Source organism: Balaenoptera borealis (genome assembly GCF_965194805.1).
Source record: "Balaenoptera borealis genome assembly, chromosome: 10".
In the NCBI taxonomy this organism is placed as follows: Eukaryota; Metazoa; Chordata; class Mammalia; order Artiodactyla; family Balaenopteridae; genus Balaenoptera; species Balaenoptera borealis.
In genome coordinates, this window is record NC_138874.1 from 10307370 (window position 1) to 10332641 (window position 25272).

Genomic DNA, 25272 nt, shown 5'->3' on the forward strand with positions numbered 1-25272 from the left:
AAGAGACTACTACAAGCAACTCTATGCCAACAAAATGGACAACCTGGAAGAAATGGACAAATTCTTAGAAAGGTATAACCTTCCAAGACTGAACCAGGAAGAAATAGAAAATATGAACAGACCAATCACAAGTAATGAAATTGAAACTGTGATTAAAAATCTTCCAACAAACAAAAGTCCAGACCAGATGGCTTCACAGGTGAATTCTATCAAACATTTAGAGAAGAGCTAACACCCATCCTTCTCAAACTCTTCCAAAAAATTGCAGAGGAAGGAACACTCCCAAACTCATTCTATGAGGCCACCATCACCCTGATACCAAAACCAGACAAAGATACTACAAAAAAAGAAAATTACAGACCAATATCACTAATGAATATAGATGCAAAAAACCTCAACAAAATACTAGCAAACAGAATCCAACAACACATTAAAAGGATCATACACCACGATCAAGTGGGATTTATCCCAGAGATGCAAGGATTCTTCAATATTCGCAAATCAATCAATGTGATACACCATATTAACAAACTGAAAAATAAAAACCATATGATCATCTCAATAGATGCAGAAAAAGCTTTTGACAAAATTCAACACCCATTTATGATAAAAACTCTCCAGAAAGTGGGCATAGAGGGAACCTACCTCAACATAATAAAGACCATATACGACAAACCCACAGCAAACATCATTCTCAATGGCGAAAAACTGAAAGCATTTTCTCTAAGATCAGGAACGAGACAAGGATGTCCACTCTCACCACTATTATTCAACATAGTTTTGGAAGTCCTAGCCATGGCAATCAGAGAAGAAAAAGAAATAAAAGGAAGACAAATTGGAAAAGAAGAAGTAAAACTGTCACTGTTTGCAGATGACATGATACTATACATAGAGAAGCCTAAAGATGCCACCAGAAAACTACTAGAGCTAATCAATGAATTTGGTAAAGTTGCAGGATACAAAATTAATGCACAGAAATCTCTTGCATTCCTATACACTAATGATGAAAAATCTGAAAGAGAAATTAAGGAAACACTCCCATTTACCATTCCAACAAAAAGAATAAAATACCTAGGAATAAACCTACCTAGGGAGACAAAAGACCTGTATGCAGAAAACTATAAGACACTGATGAAAGAAATTAAAGATGATACCAACAGATGGAGAGATATACCATGTTCTTGGATTGGAAGAATCAATATTGTGAAAATGACTCTACCACCCAAAGCAATCTACAGATTCAATGCAATCCCTATCAAATTACCAATGGCATTTTTTACGGAACTAGAACAAATTATCTTAAAATTTGTATGGAGACACAAAAGACCTCGAATAGCCAAAGCAGTCTTGAGGGAAAAAAACGGAGCTGGAGGCATCAGACTCCCTGACTTCAGACTATATTACAAAGGTACAATAATCGAGATAATATGGTACTGGCACAAAAACAGAAACATAGATCAATGGAACAAGTTAGAAAGCCCAGAGATAAACCCACGCACCTATGGTCAACTAATCTATGACAAAGGAGGCAAGGATATACAATGGAGAAAAGACAGTCTCTTCAATAAGTGGTGCTGGGAAAACTGGACAGCTACATATATAAAAGAATGAAATTAGAACACTCCCTAACACCATACACAAAAATAAATTCAAAATGGATTCAAGACCTAAATATAAGACCAGACACTATAAAACTCTTAGAGGAAAACATAGGAAGAACACTCTTTGACATAAATCACAGAAAGATCTTTTTTGATCCACCTCCTAGAGTAATGGAAATAAAAACAAAAATAAACAAATGGGACCTAATGAAACTTCAAAGCTTTTGCACAGCAAAGGAAACCATAAACAAGATGAAAAGACAACCCTCAGAATGGGAGAAAATATTTGCAAACGAATCAACGGACAAAGGATTAATCTCCAAAATATATAAACAGCTCATGCAGCTCAATATTAAAGAAACAAACAACCGAATCCAAAAATGGGAAGGAGACCTAAATAGACATGTCTCCAAAGAAGATATACAGATGGCCAAGAAGCACATGAAAAGCTGCTCAACATCACTAATTATTAGAGAAATGCAAATCAAAACTACAATGAGGTATCAACCTCACACCAGTAAGAATGGGCATCATCAGAAAATCTACAAACAACAAATGCTGGAGAGGGTGTGGAGAAAAGGGAACCCTCTTGCACTGTTGGTGGGAATGTAAATTGATACAGCCACTATGGAGAACAGTATGGAGGGTCCTTAAAAAACTAAAAATAGAATTACCATATGATCCAGCAATCCCACTACTGGTGTATACCCAGAGAAAACCATAATTCAAAAAGACACATGCACCCCAAAGTTCACTGCAGCACTATTTACAATAGCCAGGTCATGGAAGCAACCTAAATGCCCATCGACAGACGAATGGATAAAGAAGTTGTGGTACATATATACAATGGAATATTACTCAGCCATAAAAAGGAACGAAATTGAGTCATTTGTTGAGACGTGGATGGATCCAGAGACTGTCATACAGAGTGAAGTAAGTCAGAAAGAGAAAAACAAATATCGTATATTAACACATGTATGTGGAACCTATACAAATGGTACAGATGAACCGGTCTGCAGGGCAGAAGTTGAGACAGAGATGTAGAGGACATATGTATGGACACCAATGGGGGGAAAGCAGCAGGGGGGTGGGGATGATGGTGTGCTGAATTGGGCGATTGGGATTGACATGTATACACTGATGTGTATAAAATGGATGACTAATGAGAACCTGCTGTTTAAAAAAATAAATAAAATTAAATTTAAAAATTAAAAAAAAAAAAACCCCAGCTATAAATGTTAATATCATCATTTGATCATGTTACAGAATAAATGATGAAATACATGAATTACCAAAAATTGTATGATAAACACTATTTTGGCTTACCCCCTTTAACTCTTTTAAACAAATGAAACTTCCCGAGAAGTCACCATAATTAAAGAGGATGAAAATAATACTGATGATAAATTTTGTCAATATAAACATATATACATTTTCTTCTGGGAGGTGGGTCTACAGAGATTACCAGATTGTAAAAGGAACCTGGAATCTCGGAAAGTCAGAGGTGATGTCAGGGCAAAAAGAAGGGGCCCGGAGGTCGTGAGAAACCCCCGAGAGGGTGGTGTCCTGGAAAGCAGTGGACGACCGTGTCCAGGGCTGTGAAAGCCCGGAAGGTGACAGCTGAGTTTGGCCAGTGAAGCTAGCAACCGGGAAGTGACCCTGCTAGAAGCAGCTGGGGTGGGGCTGTGGGACAAGCTCCAGAGAGTGAGAGGAGAGTGGGCTCAGACTCCTCTCGTCTGCGGGAGATCCAATGGAAAGGGGGGAGGAGGCAGGGAAAGGGCAGATGTTTTCAGATGGGAGAAAGTACCAAACTGACACGAGACAAAAATAACCCAGTGGAGAGGGGGAATTGTCGATGCAGGAAATTAAATTCTCCGTTGCAGCAGAATCAGGTCCTGAGTCTGTCTGCTGTGATATCAGAGGATCACTGGCTACCAGAAGCTGCCTAGAAAATATTTCGTTTTCTTTTCACACAGAAAAGGCTCCTAGTGTGAAGAACACAGTTCTGTTTCAACAAACACATTTCTATCACTCAGCTAAAGAGATTAAATGTAGCTAGCCTCGTTTTTATAGATATATTTTTTTAATTTTTAATTTTTGGCTGCGTTGGGTCTTTGTTGCTGCGCGCGGGCTTTCTCTAGTTGCGGTGAGCGGGGGCTACTCTTGGTTGTGGTGCGCGGGCTTCTCATTGCGGTAGCTTCTCTTGTTGCAGAGCACGGGCTCTAGGCACACGGGCTTCAGTAGTTGCAGCACACAGGCTCAGTAGTTGCAGTACATGGGCTCCAGAGCGCAGGCTCAGTAGTTGTGGTGCACGGGCTTAGTTGCTCCGCAGCGTGTGGGATCTTCCCCAAGCAGGGCTCGAACCCGAGTACCCTGCACTGGCAGGAGGATTCTTAACCACTGCGCCACCAGGGAAGTCCCTAGCCTCTTTTTTCTTTTTTTTAAGTTCAAACGGATCTACCTAAGAGATTACCTAGTCTAGGACTTCTCAAACTCAACCTGAAAAGCAGTCAGTCACCTGGAAAGCTTACTGGAACCCACCCCAAGGTGTGCACGCAGTGGGACTGGACTGGGGCCCAGGTTCTGCTGTTTAAAACAATGTGCCAGGGGATTCTGATGCAGGGGGGCCTCATGTCCCCCTTTAAGAAACTCTGATCTAATCCAATCCCGTTTCAGTTGGGGATACTGGGGTAACAATCACAGAGGTAACACAGCCAAGACTTGGATTCCTAACTACCAGTGCACTATCCTTTCCTGCGTTTCTGTCTTTATTCTCCTCACTACCACAAATTTTAGTAGTTATTAGATCCATCAGTAGATATTACTGTTATTTAGTAAAGAAATATATATCTCAAAAAGAGAAATATATATCTAACTAGATCATAATTTTAAAATATTTTTGATTACTTCAATGTGACTAAGTTTCCTCTGTAATGCAATGTAGTTTTTTCCCCTGCTTTTGAAAAGATTATGTTATGCCTCCAAAAAGGACACACAACATAAAAAAAGTCCTGGTCTAGTGTGTATTCCACAGAAGAAGTAGAATCTGAGTTAGACCTTGAAACATGAGTAGGAGCTGGATGAAAAAGTGGTGGTACTTGTCCTACAATAAGCATCAAACAGGATCCTACATGAAAATCCCTACGAGAATAGAGAAAGCACAGCAAAAGCAGTACTACTGAAAATAAAACATTTCTAGAACCATAACAATTTAAATAAAATATTATGTTTTAAACAAAGGTGCTTCACCCACAATATTGGCCGCAGCACTACACTACAATAGCTAAGACATGGAATCAACCTAAATGTCCATCAACAGATGAATGGATAAAGAAGATGTGGTGTGTATGTGTGTGTACAAACACACACACACACACACTGAAATATTACTCAGCCATAAAAAGGAATGAAAATAATGCCATTTGCAGCAACATGGATGGACTTAGAGATTATCACACTAAGTGAAGTAAGCCAGACAGGGAAAAATATCATATGATATCACTTATATATAGAATCTAAAAAAAAATGATACAATGAACTTATTGACAAAACAGAAATAAACCCACAGACACAGAAAACAAACTTATGGTTGGTTACCAATGGGGAAAGGGTGAGGGGAGAGGGATAAATTAGGAGTGTGGAATTAACATATACACACTACTATATATGAATAGATAAACAACAAGGTCCTGCTGTATGGCACAGGGAACTATACCCAATATTTTGAAATAACCTATAAGGGAAAATAATCTGAAAAAGATTATACATATATATATATATATATATATATATATATAATATATATATATAACTGAATCGCTTCGCTGTACACCTGAAACTAACACGATATTGTAAATCAACTATACTTTAATAAATATAAAATAAAAATAAACAAAGGTGTTTCTTACGAAGTAAATCACAAAGATGACTTGTAGGTTGTCTCGTTTAATTTTCCATTATGACAGCACACAGTCCAATCTTGTGTTTACTGACAACTAAACCTTATGAATGTTAAACACTTTACATGTACAAGGCTGAACTAAATCCTAAGGTATGTTGTTAGGTGTCGGAAAAATAATGCCAGACAATTTAGAACACTCGTTTATGTACCTCATCTATCTAAATGTATACAAACAAATGAGTTTTGCATCTAAGAGACTGTTCCTAGAGTCTCACGTTTATGAAACAGGCTTTGGCTTATGAAACAGTGAAATTTGAAATTTTAGTGAAATGAAATTATGAAATTTATGAAATAGTATTAGTTTTCCTTAAAGGAGTAACACTGGGGGGTGGAAATAGAAATAGGAAAATGTATTGTTCAAATATTATGTGACTGAAATGTAAAAATAAGTATGAGAGCACAAATTTTAAAACTAGCACATTTATAATAAATGAAAAAACAACAATGCAAAACAAATACCATGGTTTTCATTTCTGTCCTAAATTTATAACAGTGGTAATGAACAATTCAAGAAGAGACCTTTGTTGCTGTTTAGTTTGGCTGCAGGCAGAAGAAAGAAGTCAGGAATGGTGTTAGGTGGGTGCAAAGGAGATGCTGTGCCCTTTACAGATCAAAGGATGACATCAAAGGTCAGTCTCCTCTGCAACATTCCTGGCAGGTTTTTCGGAAAAACAAACAGCCCAGAAAATAAAAAATGCTAGCTGAAGGAGTGCCCATCAATAGCAGTAAATCTTCAAAGACAAACTAATAATTCAAAGATTCCACTGAGATCTTAGATTATTATCAAGATGTTGCATCTGAACACTGAAACCCTGAACCCTACCTAAAAGAGAAAAAACTGGGGGAGGGGAGGGAGTGAAGGGGGAGAGTCCAAAATGTTTTCTCTCGTAAGCATTCGGCTTGTTCAAGTTCCTGCCTCCTTCGGCCCACCAATTACATATGCAGCTAGGAAAGTCCACATCCCAACCACGGCTCTTGCAGAAATGAAAGACTCTCACAAAGCACTATAATCAAGATTCAGTCTACCCAACAGAGTTGTCAGATAAAATTCAGGTGCCCAGTTAAATCTGGATTTCAGATAAACAATCTGAAATTTGTTATATACTTAAAATTCTTCATTATAAGTATGTACGATGCATGTCCCATACTTGTACCAATAAATGATTTATTGCTTATCTGAAATCCAAATTTCACCATGCATTTTGTATTTTTATTTGCTGAATCTGGCAATACTACTCAAAGGCAAAAGGGTCCCCAACAGATTCCAAAACTCCTGTAGTAAGTATCTTTCTTATTGGGGCTTGTTTAGATGCTGGGAAAGACTGGGTCTCTGGGGAGTTTCTAATAAATGTCGTTGACCTTGATATCCTGTTTGTTACAGGCATGCATAGAGCCTTTTCAGCAACACTGCATAACTAACCATTCACCACGAGAGGAGAAATATTCACTCTAATTTAACGTACATTGCTGTAATAGCTAAAGAATTGACCTGGTGAACTCATTTTCCCAACAGAAAAAAAAAAAAGCTCAGTAGATAAGCATCTTTTTGCACACTGCTTCTGAATGTCACAATTCCTATTTTGCCCTGACTCATGGGAAACTTCCCAAAATGAAATATGTCTCTTCAGCTTTTACAGAGATTCACCCTGCCTGTATCCTATCAGAACATTTAGTGATTTCTTAAAAAAGTATCCTATCACTTTATACCACACCAGAATATTTTATTTTATTTTTATTAATTTTTATTGGAGTATAGTTGCTTTATAATGTTTTGTTAGTTTCTGCTGTGCAGCAAAGTGAATCAGGTATATGTATACATATATCCACTCTTTTTTAGATTTCCTTCCCATTTAGGTCACCACAGAGCATTGAGTAGAGTTCCCTGTGCTATACAGGAGGTTCTCATTAGTTATCTCTTTTATACATAGTAGTGTATATATGTCAATCCCAATCTCCCAGTTCATCCCACCACCCCCTAGGAGAATATTTTATACTGATGCATTAATGCTCATTTAAGAACCTCACCTCAGAACACTTTCCAACAATCTTATGACGCACAGAGGATAAGTAAATCGAGGGGCTTCCATTTGTTAAGTTAGCCAGTGTTGTGGACACGGTCTGGACACCATGTCCCCTCTGACACCAAATATTAAACTCCATTCATGGTGCTGAAGAAAAGTAAGATTTTAAGATTTCTTGCTCAACAGAAAAGAGAAATCATACAATTACTTAGGGAATATTTTCAATAAAAGCTGAGGGTAAAATACTGACCTGCACAGTTCTAAGAGTTTAGGGTATACCCTTTAGTTTAGGTTGAAAGAAAAGCACTGGAAATCTAGGGACAAGGCAGAGAGAAATTCAAAGTTCATCACCTTAACTGAACCTCTCAACTCCCCAAAAGACAAGAGACGGAGAACAGAAGTACCTGGGAGAGACACATAACTGGTTCACAGGCATAAATTTGGGATGAACCTGTACACTACTACTGTAAACCGACAGTGTCACAAATATTAACGGGTGATTAATATATAACCAGGAGATTGCCATATTTACCTTAGGTTATTTAAGAGATCAGATTGAAACTAAAGAGTGACATGAAGTCCTCTGAACATGGGGGCCTTACAAGGTAATCTGGTCCACTCCCTAAACTTCTTCTGTCGGTGTTACACCAACTATTCAAGAAAAAAATTTACCTCATTTTTAGAGACCTACACTAAAGAGGAGTTCATTCATAGCCAGGATTTGAGCTTGAATCCAGTGTTTCGTGCTCTACTCATAACCCACTTGGTCACCAATACCTGTCATAGCCATCTCAAAGAGTCAGAGTAACGAACAAATGTGATAACACGGAAACACTGAAAGCTAACTGTGAAGACGGTTCTTCTCTGGGTTAAAGCCCATCTTACATTCTTCTTGAAGGTCGTTGTTAAAACAGAGGTTAGACCTTGGCAAATGTTATTCTATTCTAAACCGAGAAGTCTCATGAGATCAACGTCAGCTGAACTGGTTGGGAGAAAATACACAGGGAAGAATGTATGCCCTGAGCCGGGCCTTGAAAACCACCCTGTCTGTCCCCAGGTTCTGACCTCAAGCGGCAGGACCTAACCCTGACCGGCAGGGTGTCACCCCAGCAACCTGGGACGCTGGGGAGACTCAAGAAAACAGCTCACCAAACACCTCACTCAACACACCCTAATATCCTGCATACACAGCAGAGGCCAGCAGACTAGCCTTCCCAAGACATGTGCGCCAGAGGGCATAACTACCCTGTTATACTGTGTCTAAGATGCTCAGCCACTTGACAGTAACACACGCTTCTGAAGAGGTGGGATCCGAAATTTGCTATCAATATGACAACTTCTGACCCATTTTCCTCCTTTAAAATGGGTATACCACCTTTTTGCCATTTACCTATTTCACAAGTATAAGATGGGAACATTTATGATCTGACAACTTTAAATTGCTTTGGCTTCATGAAAATAGCATCTAAGCATTAAAAAAAATGTGTACTGTGGTAAAATACATATCGTTATTATGACTTTCCAAGTAAAATTTGAAATATAAAAGAAGACTCCAATGAAGTTACTAAGAGATCTGAATTAGCTTAATAACAAGTACATGTGGTAAATTCTGTTTTGTCTGATTTAGAGATTCTAAGATATTGGTATAATCTTTACTAGTTGAAGCCATGTTCGAACTAATACCAATAGAAGCATTAACAACTATAAAGGATAAGGTAATTCCTTTAGTCTAGACTAGTGGTTCTCCAGCACAACAGAGCCAATGCTCCCTTTTATATTGCCCCAAAAACAACGTGAAATGGAATTACTGACCCACACAGGATTTCAAAGTCAACAAAATGTCATTTCACTGAAACAAAAGTGATTTATAATAACATAATATGTATTTCAACATGTAAATGCTCAGGCATGACTGTACTAGGAAACACAACAAAGCAAGGAAATGCTTATTCCAAGGGTAAGAACCTGAACACTAAGTCTGTGCCCATCAGCACTTCAGGGCAAATCCCAGCTCTGCCAGGACTGACACAAGTCTTCATTTTCCTACTCAGAGTAACCAAGACTGAAAATATCACCATATGCAGAGACCATGAAGGACACGTAACCATGGACGATTTGGGAGGTGCTGGGGCAGGCTCCACAGGGAACGTTCCCTCACTGGAGGTTTCGTGAGGTCATGGTCCAGGCAGGTAAGGGATCAACAGGCCAAGCTAAGAGATTTCTATTTCCACACCTCTCTAAACACATAAATTGCTCCCTTCATCCTCCATGACCTCTTGACAGATTCTGAGCTGGCCTCATGCCATGTCTGTCACCACCGCTGGCCTCTAGGAACATGCCACTTCTTCTTCTATCCTGACTTCCCAAAACTACAGAATGCTCGACTAGGAAACTTATTTTGCTATTATCTGATTTTGACCTTCATTTTAGAGGTTAGTAAATTTAGTCTGATTTAAGGTCGTAAAGATTGTTAAAAGCAAAGCTAGAGGCCTCTTGATTACCAGGCCAGGAGTGTGTTCACTGTACCACATTTAAAGAATGATAAGCTTAATATTAACAGATTCTTCCGAGAAACTGAAACTTCACGAAAACAAACAACAAAAATTTAAAAGATAGACTGCCTGAAATTCCCCTCTATCCTTTCAGAGCTTCACATAGTTTCTCTGAAATCAAGCAGGTAAAAATATTAGTAGATATGCACTATAATGTGTAATTCTTTTCATGATAAGAGCTTTATTTTATTTTATTTTTTTAAATAAATTTTTTAAATTTTATTTATTTATTTTTGGCTGCGTTGGGTCTTCATTGCTGCGCGCGGGCTTTCTCTAGTTGCGGCGAGCAGGGGCTACTCCTTGTTGCGGTGTGCGGGCTTCTCATTGTGGTGGCTTCTCTTGTTGTGGAGCACGAGCTCTAGGCGTGCGGGCTTCAGCAGTTGTGGCACGCAAGCTCAGTAGTTGTGGCACACAGGCTTAGTTGCTCTACAGCACGTGGGCTCTTCCCAGACCAGGGCTTGAACCCGTGTCCCCTGCATTAGCAGGCAGATTCTTAACCACTGCACCACCAGGGAAGCCCAAGAGTTTTTTTTTAAATAGTAGCCTAGCATTCCACTGTTTGGATGTTCTGTATTTTGCTTAATCAACTGCTTCTTATTGGATATCTAGGCTATTCCTCTTCTAGTATTCACTTAGTGGGTAGTAAACAGTTAATGAATCAATAAGAAATGTTTGTATCCATCCAATTAAAAAAAAAACTCACAAAACAAAAACACAAAAAAGGACAAAGAAAGCAACCCCACTTGCAAGGTTAAGACTGAGAATTTTAAAAACAAGGAAAAAAATTCTACAAATAGAATTGTCTTTTTAGAATACACCAAATTCTACATTATAACTACCCTAACAGTCAAACATGTCTTCTTCTCCATCCCCCTTATTCAGCTATTTAATATTCTCCTAGATAACCATGCCAATTCGCAATGGAAAATTACCTGCATTTAAAATACACAGTCCCTTCGTGGCTTCCATCATGCCTTCCCCTCTCGGGATTGTCCCATTCTACTCCTAACCAGAGTCCTGGCAGAACAAGAAAAACAAAATGAGCATTAAATTAGGACAGAGGTGATGCTCCATTTTTCTGCAAGCAAATACAGTTTGCAATGGAAACCACAGCACACAGATACCACTGGGGGAGAAAGAAATGTCTTTAGGAAAAGACAAGTTAATCTCAGACTCAGGACTTAATCAGCAAATGCAATAGCAAGTTTGGTTCAAAAAGCCAACAAAAAACACAACTGCAGAAAACAACAGTAGCTAAAATTTACAGACAGAAAGTAGAATGGTGGTTGCCAGGAGCTAAGGGGAGGGGAGAATGGGGAGTTCTTGTTTAATGGGTACAGAGTTTCAGTTTTGCAAAATGAAAAGAGTCCTGGAGATGGATGGTGGTGATAACTATGACAATGTTACTGTACTTAATACCACTGAACTATACACTTAAAAGTGGTAAAATGGTAAGTTTAGTTATGTATAACTTACCACAATTAAAAAAAATATATATATATATACACACATATAAGATATCTCTTTCAAAGCACCAGAGAGCTAACAAGGCACTGAAGAATTACAAGGCCAAAATCTGAGAGAAAAGGGAAACCCAGAGTTAAATGAAGTCTTAAAGCAAATTTTTCCCCTCAAGGCATCTGCTGATTCTGGAAGAAAAGGCTGAAAAGCTAAAAAGCTGAACAGAGCTTTGGCCAGAGCTTTTGAGGGACTAAGAGGTCAATAATGAAAATTACAGCCTCCCAAGGAAGATGGAGGTTGCAAGAAACTCTCTAGGTTTTGTACTGGAGCTTGAAATGCCTTGATTCTAAGAGTTAAGAAGGAACCAACTCTAAACAGACTAGTCCTTGAAGTGACTGAAGGTCAACTTCAAATAATCTCATTCCTAGATTTGTTTAAGTGATCTGGGATTGCCACGGACCCTCGCCATCTGCCGGAGTTAACTTCAGTCCTCTCTGGAGGAAGCTAACACCATTGCAAAGCTCAAATTATAACTCTTCATAATCTATATCTGGCACTCAAACAAAAACAACCAAGCATAGAAAAAGATAAGCAGCTATGACTGAAAACCAAGAAAAACAACAGCCAACAGCAATAGATCCACTGGGCATCTGCATAATAGAGTTATACATATGTTTAATATTTTCAGGAAAACAAAAGATAAAATTGAAAACTTCAGCAGAAATATTTTTAAACTTTTTTCAAACCCTAAATGGAAATTCTGGAACTGAAAAATTCAATAATTCAAAGGATAGTTTTTTTACAATAGATTATACATAATTTTTTAAAAAAACAGGTCAGAAAAAAAAATATACAGAACATAGCACAGTAACAAGTGATGAAAAACAGACTAGCATGTAAGAGACATAGAGAATACAACGAAAAGGTCTACCATGTATATAGAACGGGAGCCCCCAAAAGAGAGTAGGGAGAGATTGTGGAAAGAGCAATCTCTGAAGAAATAATGACTGAGGCTATTACAAAACTAAAGAAAGCCATCAAGCCACACATTTAAGAAGGTCTAAGAACAATAACAGTACAAATGCAAGACAAACAAAAAACAACCACACAAAAAAAAGAAAACAAAACAAAGCAAAACCAAACTCCACCAGTTGCCATATAACAAAGACAAACAGAAAAATCTTAAAACAGCTCGGGGTGAGGGAGAGGAAACAGATTATCTCCAAAGGAAAACAACCAGAAATAGTTGACTGACTTCTCCACAGAAACAGTAAAAGCCAGAAAGATAAATGAATAATATCTTCAAAATACTGGGGGGGGGGGGGGGAGTTAAAAACAAACAAACAAACAAAAAAACCCTGGTAATCTGGAACACTGTAATTGGTGAAAATATCCTTCAAAAAAGTAAAGGCAAGCAAGGAGCCCTGAATACCCAAAACAATCTTGAAAAAGAATAACAAAGTCAGAGGGCTTACAATTTCCAATTTCAAAGCTTGCTACAAAGCTACTGTAATCAAAAAAGTGTGGTACTGTCATAAGGCTCAGATCAAAGGAGTAGAGTTGAGAATCCAGAAATAAATCCATACATGGTCAGTTGGTTTTTGACAAAAGTGTCAAGTCAACTCAACAGGAAAGGACAGTCTTTTCAACAAATGGTGCTGAGACAACTAGATACCCACATGCAAAAGAATGAATTTGGACACCCAACTCTCATAATAGATAAAAAAAAAATAACTCAACATAGATCAACAACCTAAATATAAGACCTAACACCATAAGACTCTTAGAAGAAAACTTTATTTCTAAGGATTTATTTCTAATCCTAAAACTTAAGGATAAATCTATAAAACCATGGATTTGGCACTGGATTCTTAGATATGGCACCAAAAGCTCAAGCAACAAAAGAAAAAACAGATAAACTGGACTTCATAAAATTTAAACACTTTTGTACATCAAAGGCCATTAACAGAAATGGGTGAAAAATGTACCACTCTGGTGGGAGATGTTGATGATGGGGGAGGTTACGCATGTGTGGGGGCAGGAGGTATATGGGAAATCTCTGTACCTTCCACTCAACTTTCTTGTGAACTTAAAGCTATTCTAAAAAACAAAGTCTATTTTTAAAAGGTTAAAATGGTGTGTAATTGATAAAAATATCAAATCACTATGTCGCACACCTGAAACTAATATAATGTTTTAAGTCAACTATACTTCAATAAAAAGATTAAAATGGTAAATTTGTTACATATATTTTATAACAATTTAAAAATTTTAATGGAAAAAATGGGTAAAATGGCAAATTTTGTTTTATATATATGTAACCACAACTAAAAAAAAAATTTTTTTTAAGGCAACATAAAGGCAACTTCAACAAGGAAATATCAACAAGGGTGATCTTCAAGGAAAAAGAAAATTATCCCAGAAGGAAGCCTGAGGATACAGAGGGGAATGAAGGGCAACAAAATGGTAAATATATGGTAAGTCTAAATTAATACTGAAATACGAAACAACAGTAATATCAACTCTTTGGGTTTAAAATACACATAAATTGGGCTTCTCTGGTGGCGCAGTGGAAGAATCCACCTGCCAATGCAGGGGACACAGGTTCGAGCCCTGGTCCGGGAAGATCCCACATGCTGCAGAGCAACTAAGCCCATGTGCCACAACTACTGAGCCCACGCTCTAGAGCCCGTGAGCCACAACTACTGAGCCCGTGTGCCAGAACTACTGGAGCCTGTGCGCCTAGAGCCCGTGTTCCGCAACAAGAGAAGCCACTGCAATGAGAAGCCCGCGCACCGCAGTGAAGAGTTGCCCCCGCTCTCTGCAACTAGAGAAAGCCCACACACAGCAACAAAGACCCAACACAGCCAAAAATAAAATAAAATTTAAAAAAAAATTTAAATAAAATAAAATACACAGATTAAAATATCCAACATATGGATAAGGAAGCAGGTAAGTGGAATTAATGTTCAAGTGTTCTAATGTCTTTGCATGAGTCCAGGAAGAGGTAAAATTACTAATTTTTATTAGGCTTTTATAAGTCAAAGACATATGTTTTAATCTCTAGGGTAACCACTAAATAATAAAAATGTATAAATACCAAATTAATAGAGGGAAATTTTAAACTAATCAATCCAGTGAAAGAAAAAAAAAGCAAAAAAGAGCATAGGCAAGACAAATTAGAAAGTAAATAATTAGATGGTAGACATAAACCCAAATTATCAACAATTAAATAAAACGATAATGGACTAAATATTCTAGTTAAAAGAGAGCTTGCAAAAACTGTCCTCGGGATTTTGATAGGGATAGCCACTGAATCTGTACATTGCTTTGGGTAGTACTGACATTTTAATAATATTAACTCTTCAAATCCATGAACATGGGATGTCTATTTATTTATGTCTTCTTTAATTTCTTTCAGCAGTGCGTTATAGTTTTCATTGTACAAGTCTTTTACCTCCTTGGTTAATTCTTAAGTATATCATTATTTTTGATGTGGTATAAACATACAATGCAATATTATTCAGCTTTAAAAAGGAAGGAAATTTTAACACATGGTACAGCATGTATGAACCCTGAGAACATTATACTAAGTGAAGTCATCCAGTCACAAAAGGACAAATGCTGTATGATTCCACCTATATGAGGTACTTAGAGTAGTCAAATTCATGGAGACAGAAAGTAGAATGTAGTTGCCAGGGACTGGGGGAGGGGAGAATGGGAAACTACTGTTTAATGAGTATGAAGGTTCAGTTCGAGAAGATAAAAAAGGTTTTGGAGATGCATCACTTTGTGATGGTGGTTGCACAATATGAATGTATCTAATGCCACTGAACAGTACACTTAAAAAATGTGAAAAATGTAACTTTTATGTTATGTGTATTTGACCACAATAAAAAATAAATAAAAATTTAAAAACTGAAATCAGAGTAGGTTCTCTCAACACAGTGGAATTCAGCTGGAAGTCAATAACACAGAATTCATTAGAAAATCCTCATATATTTAGAAATTAAGGAGTATCATTCTAAATTACCTTGCATCAAAAAAGAAAGCACAATGTCAATTAGAAAATATTTTGAACCAAATCGTAATAAAAACACTACATGTCAAAATGTGGGGAATGCAGCTAAAAGTTGCATTTTGAGAGAAACTTACAGATTTAAATGTATATGTTAGGTTGAAGATGGAAAACAATCATCTGTCTCAAAATGTTAAGGGGAGAAAAACAAGTTAATTAAACCTACAGAAAGTAAAAGGAAGTAAATAATAAGGAGCGAAAATTAATAGGACAGGAAAATAAGTAAGACAGTTCTCTGCCCCAAAGCATCTTGAAGTTTTCTAATAGGGACAGATGTGTAAACTAACAGTCATTATATAAAGAATCAATCTTGGAGTAAAAGTAAATACAGGTGTTATGGGAGCACAGATAAGAAGACAAGTTAATATTGCTGGGAGTAGTTATGGAAAGACATACAGAGGTAGTAACACTTGAGGTCAGCCTTGAAGGGAAAATATGCCAGGTGAAGGCATAGTGTGAGATTTCATAATCTGTTTAGAGGACCTCAAAAAATCCTGAGTAGCTAGAGCTAAAAGTGTTGCCCAGAGGTTGCACAGGAGCACGTAGTTCAGGAGAAAAAGACTAAAGGTGTTAAAAGAGATGGCGCCCAACTGTGTCAGAGAGGCTGCAACATGGTAAAAGCTTTAACTTTATCCTGCTTCTCCAGAGAACCCTATTTAATAAGCATGGAGAAAAGAGACATACAGATGGCCAATAGGCACATAAAAAGATGCTCATGGGCTTCCCTGGTGGCGCAGTGGTTGAGAATCTGCCTGCCAATGCAGGGGACGTGGGTTCGAGCCCTGGTCCGGGAAGATCCCACATGCCGCGGAGCAACAAGGCCTGTGAGCCACGACTACTGAGCCTGTGCATCTGGAGCCTGTGCTCCGCAACAAGAGAGGCCGCGACAGTGAGAGGCCCGCGCCCCGCGATGAAGAGTGGCCCCCCCTCGCCGGAACTGGAGAAAGCCCTCGCACAAAAACGAAGACCCAACGCACCCAAAAATAAATAAATAAATAAATTTATTTTAAAAAAAAAGATGCTCATCATCTAATTATTAGAGAAATGCAAATCAAAACTACAATGAGGTACCACCTCACACCAGTCACAATGGACATCATTAAAAAGTCTACAAATAACAAATGCTGGAGGGAGTGTGGAGAAAAGGGAACACTCTTACACTGTTGGTGGGAATGTAAATTGGTTCAGCCACTATGGAAAACAGTATGGAGGTTCCTCAAAAAACTAAAAATAGAGTTACCTTATGACCCAGCAATTCCACTCCTGGGCATATACCCAGATAAAACTATAATTCCAAAAGATACATGCACCCCAATGTTCACAGCAGCACTATTTACAATAGCTAAGACATGGAAGCAACCTAGATGTCCATCAACAGATGAACGGATAAAGAAGATGTGGTACATATATACAATGGACTATTACTCAGCCATTGAAAAGAATGAAATAATGCCATTTGCAGCGACATGGATAGACCTAGAAATGATCACACTAAGTGAAGTCAGACAGAGAAAGACAAATACCATATGATATCACTTATATGTGGAATCTAAAATATTGATACAACACAAATGAACATATCTACGAAACAGAAACAGACTCACGAACATAGAGAACAGACTTGCGGTTGCCAAGGCAGGGGGCAGGGAAAGACTGGGAGTTTGGGATTAGCAGATGCAAACTATTATATATAGAATGGATAAACAACAAAGTCCTACTATATAATACGGGGAACTATATTTCATATCTTGTGATAAACCATAATGGAAAAGAATATGAAAAAGAATATATATATTTATAATTGAATCACTTTGCTGTACAGCAGAAATTAACACAACATTGTAAATCAACTATACTTCAATAAAATTTTTTTAAAAAAGCATGGAGAAACATGACCTCAATTTTGAAGGTAAAAACTGAAGCTTGGGGAAAATATGTGACTTGTTAAAGGGAAAACTGTTTCTTCCACTAATCTCACAACACTTCTGACACCAGATGTGTGGGTTTTTCCACACCAAGAGATCCTCCAGTTCTTGGCGGACACGGGGGGTTGCTGCAATTCAACTCAATTCTGACACGGACTGCCTGGAGTTAGTGCAGACCCCTAGGTTAAGGGCTCAGTCCCACAAGACTGCCCCCGCTTGAGACGCTAGTCTCAAGTCCCAGGTTGTCACCTGTACTTCTCACCAACAGCCTATGAATCAGGGGTCTCCACATTCCTTCCTAAAAATTCCTAATTTGCTAGAACGGCTCAGAGAACTCAGGGAAACACTTACACTTACCAGTTTATTATAACGGATATAATAAAGGAGACAGATGAAGAGGTACATAGGGCAAGGTCCGGAACAGTCCTGCGTGCAGGAGTCTCTCCCTGTGGAGTTTGGGGCACCACCCTCTCAGCATGTAGGTGGGCTCACCAACCTGGAAGCTCTCCAAATACATAGTTTAGGGATTTTCATGGAGACTTTGGAGACTTCATCAAGTAGGCATGACTGATTACTAACTCTATCTCCAATCCTCTTCCCTCCCCAGAAGACAGGAATGGGACTGAAAGTTGCAGCCTCTTAATCATGCTGTGGTCTTTCTGGTGACTAGTCCCCAGTCTGATGCTATCTAGGGGATTTCATCAGTCTGGAGATTCCAAGGGCCCTAGATGCTCTTGTGTCAGAAACTGAGGTCAAAGACCAAATGTGAGAACGAAAGAGGCTCCTGGCATCCCCACACTCAGGAAATTACATGGGTTTTAGGAGCTCTGTGTCAGGAATCTGATGCAGAGACCAATATCTATTTCTTATTGTCACAACTGCCAAAATAACATAGCCAAAAAGAACCAGATCCTGTACTAGCACACACACAATTCTTTTGTGTCCTAATCCACTTTTTATCAAACAAACGCCTTTAGATAAGAAGTAAATACGGTTAATGTTATTCATCATAAAAGCCATCAGAGTGAGTTAAGTTGATGGATATTACCAAGAAGAATGCACAACACAAGGCCATGCTTCCTCAATACAAAGAACAAGTCACAACTCAAGCTAACACAGGTGGAAACAGCAAGGCCAGCGCTCAGTTGTGATGAGCCGTGACTCTGATGAAGAATCACTACTGTTTGGCAAAGCTATTGCCCAGGAGCCAGTGCATTAAAGACAGAGCAGCAAGCAGAGAAAGCAGTGTAGTACATCTGAGAGAGCAGAGAGGAGTGGTAGCTGGGCAGGACTTCCTCATCAGTTAGCTCCCAAGAGTGTAAGATCCGGCTCTGCCTTCCACATGCCAGGGGTGATAAGACCTTGATTAGCCACAGTCTAGCACATTCAAATGCACGAAAGATTGAAGCAGACACGAGAATATAGGTTTATTAATTTACAATGATAAATAAAACTGTCACACACAAGCCTAAATCTCTTGACTACCGTGAGGACTCCACTCTCTCCTGGGACATCAAGACACGTGAAAGGGCTTCCCTGGTGGCGCAGTGGTTGAGAATCTGCCTGCCAATGCAGGGGACACGGGTTCGAGCCCTGGTCTGGGAAGATCCCACATGCCGCGGAGCAACTAGGCCCGTGTGCCACAACTACTGAGCCTGCGCGTCTGGAGCCTGTGCTCCGCAACAAGAGAGGCCGCGACAGTGAGAGGCCCGCGCACCGCGATGAAGAGTGGCCCCCGCTTGCCACAACTAGAGAAAGCCCTTGCATAGAAACGAAGACCCAACACAGCCAAAAAAATAAAATAAATAAATAAATAAATAAGTCAGGAGTGCTTTAAAAAAAAAAAAAAAAAAAGACACGTGAAAAACCAGTTGTAATCAGACCCAACCTCACTGAAATCACAAGATTTAAAAATAATGACTCCAACAGCCCAGCAGTCACACTCCTTGGTATTTACCTAAATGGGTTGAAACTTACGTCTACACAAAAGCCTGCACACAGATGTTCCCAGAAGCTTTACTCATAACGGCCAAAACTTGGACACATGGACAAATATTCCATCTAGACAATGGAATATTATTTACTGCTAAAAAGAAATGAGCTATCAAGACATGAAAAGACATGGAGGAAACTTCAATGCAGATTACTAAGTGAAAAAAGGCAATGTGAAAAGGCTACATATAGTAGGATTCCAACTATATGAATTTCTGGAAAAGGCAAAACTATGGAGACAGTAAAAAGATCGATGATTACCACAGCTTAGGGGTGGAGAGAGGAATGAATAAGCAGAACACAGGAGATTTCTAAGCCAGTGAAACTATTCCATGTGATATTATAATAGTGGACAAATGTCACTGAACACTTGTCAAGACCCACACAGAATGTACAACAGCAAGAGTGAGCTCCAATATAAGTGAGGGACTCTGGGTGATGGAGATGTGTCAGTTTAGGCTCATCCACTGTAACAGATGTACTGCTCTGGAGCTGGGTGTTGATAGTGGGGAGGCTGTGCTGTTGTGGGCACTCTCTGTACTTTCTGCTCACTTTTTCTGTGAGCCTAAATTGCTCTAAAAAATGGACTATTTTTTAAAAAAGTAATAACTCCATATATATGATCAATATATTCTACTCCTGTAAACATACTAACATGAGAAGCCACACCGTAACTCAGGAGATTGCTTGGTGAGCATGAAATACAAACTAGACGAGTTCGATAAATGGAATATTTAATGGTGTTTGGTAAAAGTATCTAGACCTGTCTATCTCATAAGGTCAGTAACCTTAACAGTGAGATAGGAATCATCTCAAGTCCACTGGCTATAACTCCTGGATCCACCTCCACGCTAGGGCTGCGCCAGGGATACAGTCCCTTTGCCTTCCCTCTTCGAAGTCTAAGATGGGTGCTGCCAACATCTGCCTTGGCGATTCTTTTGTCCTGACTTCCTGGGCTGACCAACTCCTGAGATAACTAACACTTGTTTTTTTTTTTCTTTAAAGATATATGACTACACTCAAGTCATCCAAGTGAGAAATTCAGAGAATCTTCCATCTCCATTGAGTGATGTTGCTAATCTGATTCACTGTTGATCTTCACAAAATTACTCTGAGAGAGTACCAGCTTAGCGCCTCCAAATACTGTCCACAGCTCATAGCTGAAACAAAAAGTTTCAATCCTCCAACAGCTCGAATCACTTTACTACACGGTTAGTCTAAAAAACCTTGGGGTCTTTGAAATTATGAAGTAGGTTATTTTTAACACTACCGTAGGCAGTCTTAGGAATATTCCAGTGCCTCCTGGAGGTAGGCTCTTGCTGTTAATCTGTAATCTGTAGCTCGAGAATGTCCTTAAAAGATTTACAATAACATACAATTTTTTAAAATTTCAGGGGAGAGGGCTCCAATCAAGATGGCGGAGTAGCAGGATACAAATACATCAAAAATACAACTACAAACAGAACAATTCTCACAAAACACCTACTGAACACAAGTAGAAGACCTCAAACACCTGAAAGCACAAGAAAGATCTCTACGTAACCGGATAAGACGATAGGAAAAAAATAAAAAAGAGGAAGTGGGATGGGACCTGCACCTCTAGGAGGGAGCTGAAAAAAAGGAAAGGTTCCCGCACCCTGGGAAGCCCCATCACTGGAGGGGAGATCAGCCGGGACAGAAAAGGAGCTTCAGAGGCTCAGAGGAGAGTGCAACAACCAGTTTGCGGCAGGCAGACAACAGAGAGACCGACACTGATCGTCTGTGCCACAACCCTGAGTCCCCCAGTCTGAGACGTGCATCCGCTGGTACTGGTGGGGGCTGGGTGCTGAAACTCGGGGTGTAGAGGACAAACCCAGGGAGATGACTGGTGTTGGCTGAGTGGAGAGAGCCTGAGGGGCTGGAGTGTGGCACAGCCACAAACGGGGGTGGTTGAGGAAGAAGCCTGGGCCCGCCATAGAAGCATAGTGCCATTGATCAGTGTCGCATGAGGGGACAGCCTCTGGCTCCATGCACAGGCCCCCTGCGGGCTTTGGGAGAGCACACCGCAGCCACTGCCTTGGCCGGCTCCTGCCTGGGCAAGCTCACTGGTCCCAGCAGCCACCCAGGCGGGCTCCCATGCCAACCACCACCTTGACAAGCCCCAGGAGCAGAAGCCAGCAGGTTGCCCGTGCACAGAGGTGGACCTGAACCACAGTGGAGCGCCAGTGGTTGCATGACTCAGGAAGCAGAGCTGAAATCTCTCCCTGCAGCTGCATGAGCTGCGGGTTTACACCTCTGGCTTTGTAAATTCAGCGCCTGTGAGACATCTGAACGGACAATGGGTGCTCCCACGGCTGGGACGGGTATGGCCTTAGCAGCTGTGGGCTTTGTGGGCGCGTGAAAATGGGGACTGGGCCAGGACAGGGTCTGAGCTGCCTCTATAGCTCCCACTGCAGGTCCAGGTGCACAACTGCTGCAGTCCTGGGACCTGACTTCAGTGGGTCTGTGCTGGTGGCTTTGTGAAAACAATGCCTGAGAGACACCAGGGCCAATTGCCAGCATACCCAAGGCTGAGGCAGGGCCAAGGGCAAGGGCAATGGCAACAACAGTGTACTCTGTGAGCCTGCACAACAGGTGAAAGGTGACATAACAGAAAAAACTCACAGTGAAAAGCTCTGGGGAATTCCCTGGTGGTGCAGTGGTTAAGAATCCACTTGCCAGGGGCTTCCCTGGTGGCACACTGTTTAAGAATCTGCCTGCAAATGCAGGGGACACGGGTTTGAGCCCTGGTCTGGGAAGATCCCACATGCTGTGGAGCAATTAGGCCTGTGCACCACAACTACTGAGCCTGTGCTCTAGAGCCCGTGCTCCACAACGAGAAGCCACCACAATGAGAAGCCCGCACACCGCAACGAAAAGTAGCCCCCACTCACCGCAACTAGAGAAAGCTCACACGCAGCAACAAAGACTCAGCGCAGCCAAAAATAAATATATAAAATTAATTAATTAGTTAATTTTTAAAAAAAAGAAAAGAAAATCTCCAGCAGAGGAATACTCAGTGGCTCCTCTCCCAGTGGGAGTACTCCAAATCCCACCTACCTCGCACTGTAGCTCAGAAACACAGCTCAGAAACGGATCTGAGGGCTTCTACTCCAACAACTAGGGAGTAGACCCGGCCCCTGAAAGGGCAGTGACAACCACAGAGCAAAGAGAAGGCCCCACTCAATATCCAGGGCAGGCTCTGATCACCACAACACCAGTCACACTACCTATCAATGGGATAATGCCAGCATACACTGAGGAAAGAGGTGGCAGACACCCATACTAAAAACAACCCTCACACCATAAATATCAAGCCCATGCAGGCTACACAGAGATGCTCTCTCATAAAAATAGCCTCCAAGACTAACAGTCTTCTCTAATAGTCTCCTATTTTTATTATCCACTCGCATCAATGGACAGATCTTCTAGATAAAAAAATCAACAAGGCAACAGGGATCCTAAATGATACAATAAAACAGTTAGATTCAATTGATATTTTGAGGGCATTACATCCAAAAACAAAACAAAAAAAACCAGAATACACATTCTTTTCAAGAACGGAACATTCTCTAGAATTGACCACATACTAGGGCACAAAACAAGCCTCAACAAATGCAAGAGTACAGAAATTATCTCAAGCATCTTCTCTGACCACAATGGCATGAACCTAGAAATCAACCACAGGGAAAGAAATGAAAAAAAAAAATGATTACATGGAAACTAAACAACATGCTACTAAAAAACCAATGCATCAACAAGGAAATTTTAAAAATTTAGGACTTCCCTGGTGGTCTAGTGGCTAAGACTCCATGCTCCCAATTCAGGGGGCCTGGGTTCAACCCCTGGTCGGGGAACTAGAGCTCTCATGCCACAACTAAAGAGTCCGCATGCCGGAACTAAATATCCCGCACGCAGCAACAAAGATCCCATGTGCCGCAACTAAGACCTGGCGCAGCCAAATAAATAAATATATATATTTTAAAATATACTAAAAAAACTTAAAATACCTTGAGGCAAATGACAATGAAAACAAAATCATATAAAATCTATGGGATGCAGCCAAAGCAGTTCTTAGAAGGAAGTTCATAGCAATAGAGGCCTTCCTGAGAAAACAAGAAAAATCTAAAATAAACAACCTAAAATACCACCCAAAAAAATTAGAAAAAGAAAAACAAACAAAACCTAAAGTCAGGAGAAAGAAGGAAATAATAAAGATAAGGGAGGAAATAAATAAAATAGAGATTAAAGAGCAATAGAAAAAAAGTCAATAAAACCAAGAGCTTGTTCTTTGAAAAGGTAAACAAAATTGATAAGCCTCTGGCTAGGCTCACCAAAAAGAAAAGAGAGAGAGAACCCAAATTAAACAAATAAAGAAACAAAAAAGGAGAAATCTCAACCAATACCACAGAAATACAAAAAACCATAAGTAATACTATGAACAATTACATGCCAACAAATTTAACAACCTGGAATAAATGGACAACTTTCTAGAAACATACAGCCCACCAAAACTGAATCAAGAAAAAAATACATAATTTGAACAGATCGATCACTAGAAGTGAAATAGAATCTGTAGTTTAAAAAAAACTCCCAACAAACAGAAGTCCAGGCCCAGACGGCTTCACAGGAGAATTCTACCAAACATGCGAAGAAAAATTTATACTGATCCTTCTCAAACTCTTCCAAAAGACTGAAGAGGAGGGAATACTCCCGAAGACATTCTATGAAGCCACCATCACCCTGATACCAAAATCAGACAAAGATACCACCACAAAAGAAAATTACAGGCCAATATCTTTGATGAACATAGATGCAAAAATTCTCAACAAAATATTAGCAAACGGAATCCAACAACACATAAAAAAGATCATACACCATGACCAAGTGGGATTCATCCCAAGTTCACAAGGATGGTTCAACATACACAAATCAATCAATGTAATACACCACATTAACAAAAGTCAAAAAACACATGATCACCTCAATAGGTGCAGAAAAAGCATTTGACAAAATTCAACATCCATTTATGATCAAAACTCTTACCAAAGTGGATATAGGGGAACATATCTCTACATAATAAAAGCCATTTATGAAAACCCACAGCCATTATAATACTCAACGGTGAAAAGCTGAAAGCCTTCCTGCTAAAATCTGGAACAAGACAAGGATGCCCACTCTCACCACTTCTATTCAACATGGTATTGGAAGTCCTAACCACAGCAATCAGACAAGAAAAAGAAAGAGAAGGTATCCAAATTGGAAGTGAAGAGGTAAAATTGTCACTGTATGGAAAAATGACGTACTGTATATAAAAACCCTAAGGACTCTACACAAAAAATACTAGATCTAATAAATGAATTCAGCAAAGCAGCAGGAAACAAGATTAACATACAGAAATCAGTTGTATTTCTTAACACTAACAATGAAATATCAGAAAGGGAATGTAAACAAGAAATTCCTTTTAAAATGGCACCAAAAAAAAAACAAAAAAACAAAAAACCTTAGGAATAAACCTCACCAAGGAGGTGAAAGACTTAACATGCTGAGAACTATCAACACAAAACATTAATAAAGGAAACTAAAGATGACTCAAAGAAATGGAAAGATATCCCATGCTCTTGTATTGGAAAAATAAACATTGTTAAAATGGCCATACTACC

The 25272-nt window shown here is 39.5% G+C and overlaps 1 protein-coding gene across 6 annotated transcripts in view; it reads right to left on the minus strand.

Moving 5' to 3' along the window:
- Positions 1-25272, minus strand: part of TBCE (tubulin folding cofactor E) — a 114188-nt gene that overhangs the window by 25236 nt on the left and 63680 nt on the right. For all 6 annotated transcript variants that reach the window (XR_014249076.1, XM_082407663.1, XM_082407662.1 and 3 more), the window contains exon 3: positions 11068-11152. Coding sequence is in view for 5 of the 6 variants with exons in the window: in XM_082407663.1 (XP_082263789.1) it covers positions 11068-11152 (85 nt within the window). In the remaining variant the exon portion in view is untranslated. The remainder of the gene's footprint in view (positions 1-11067; positions 11153-25272) is intronic.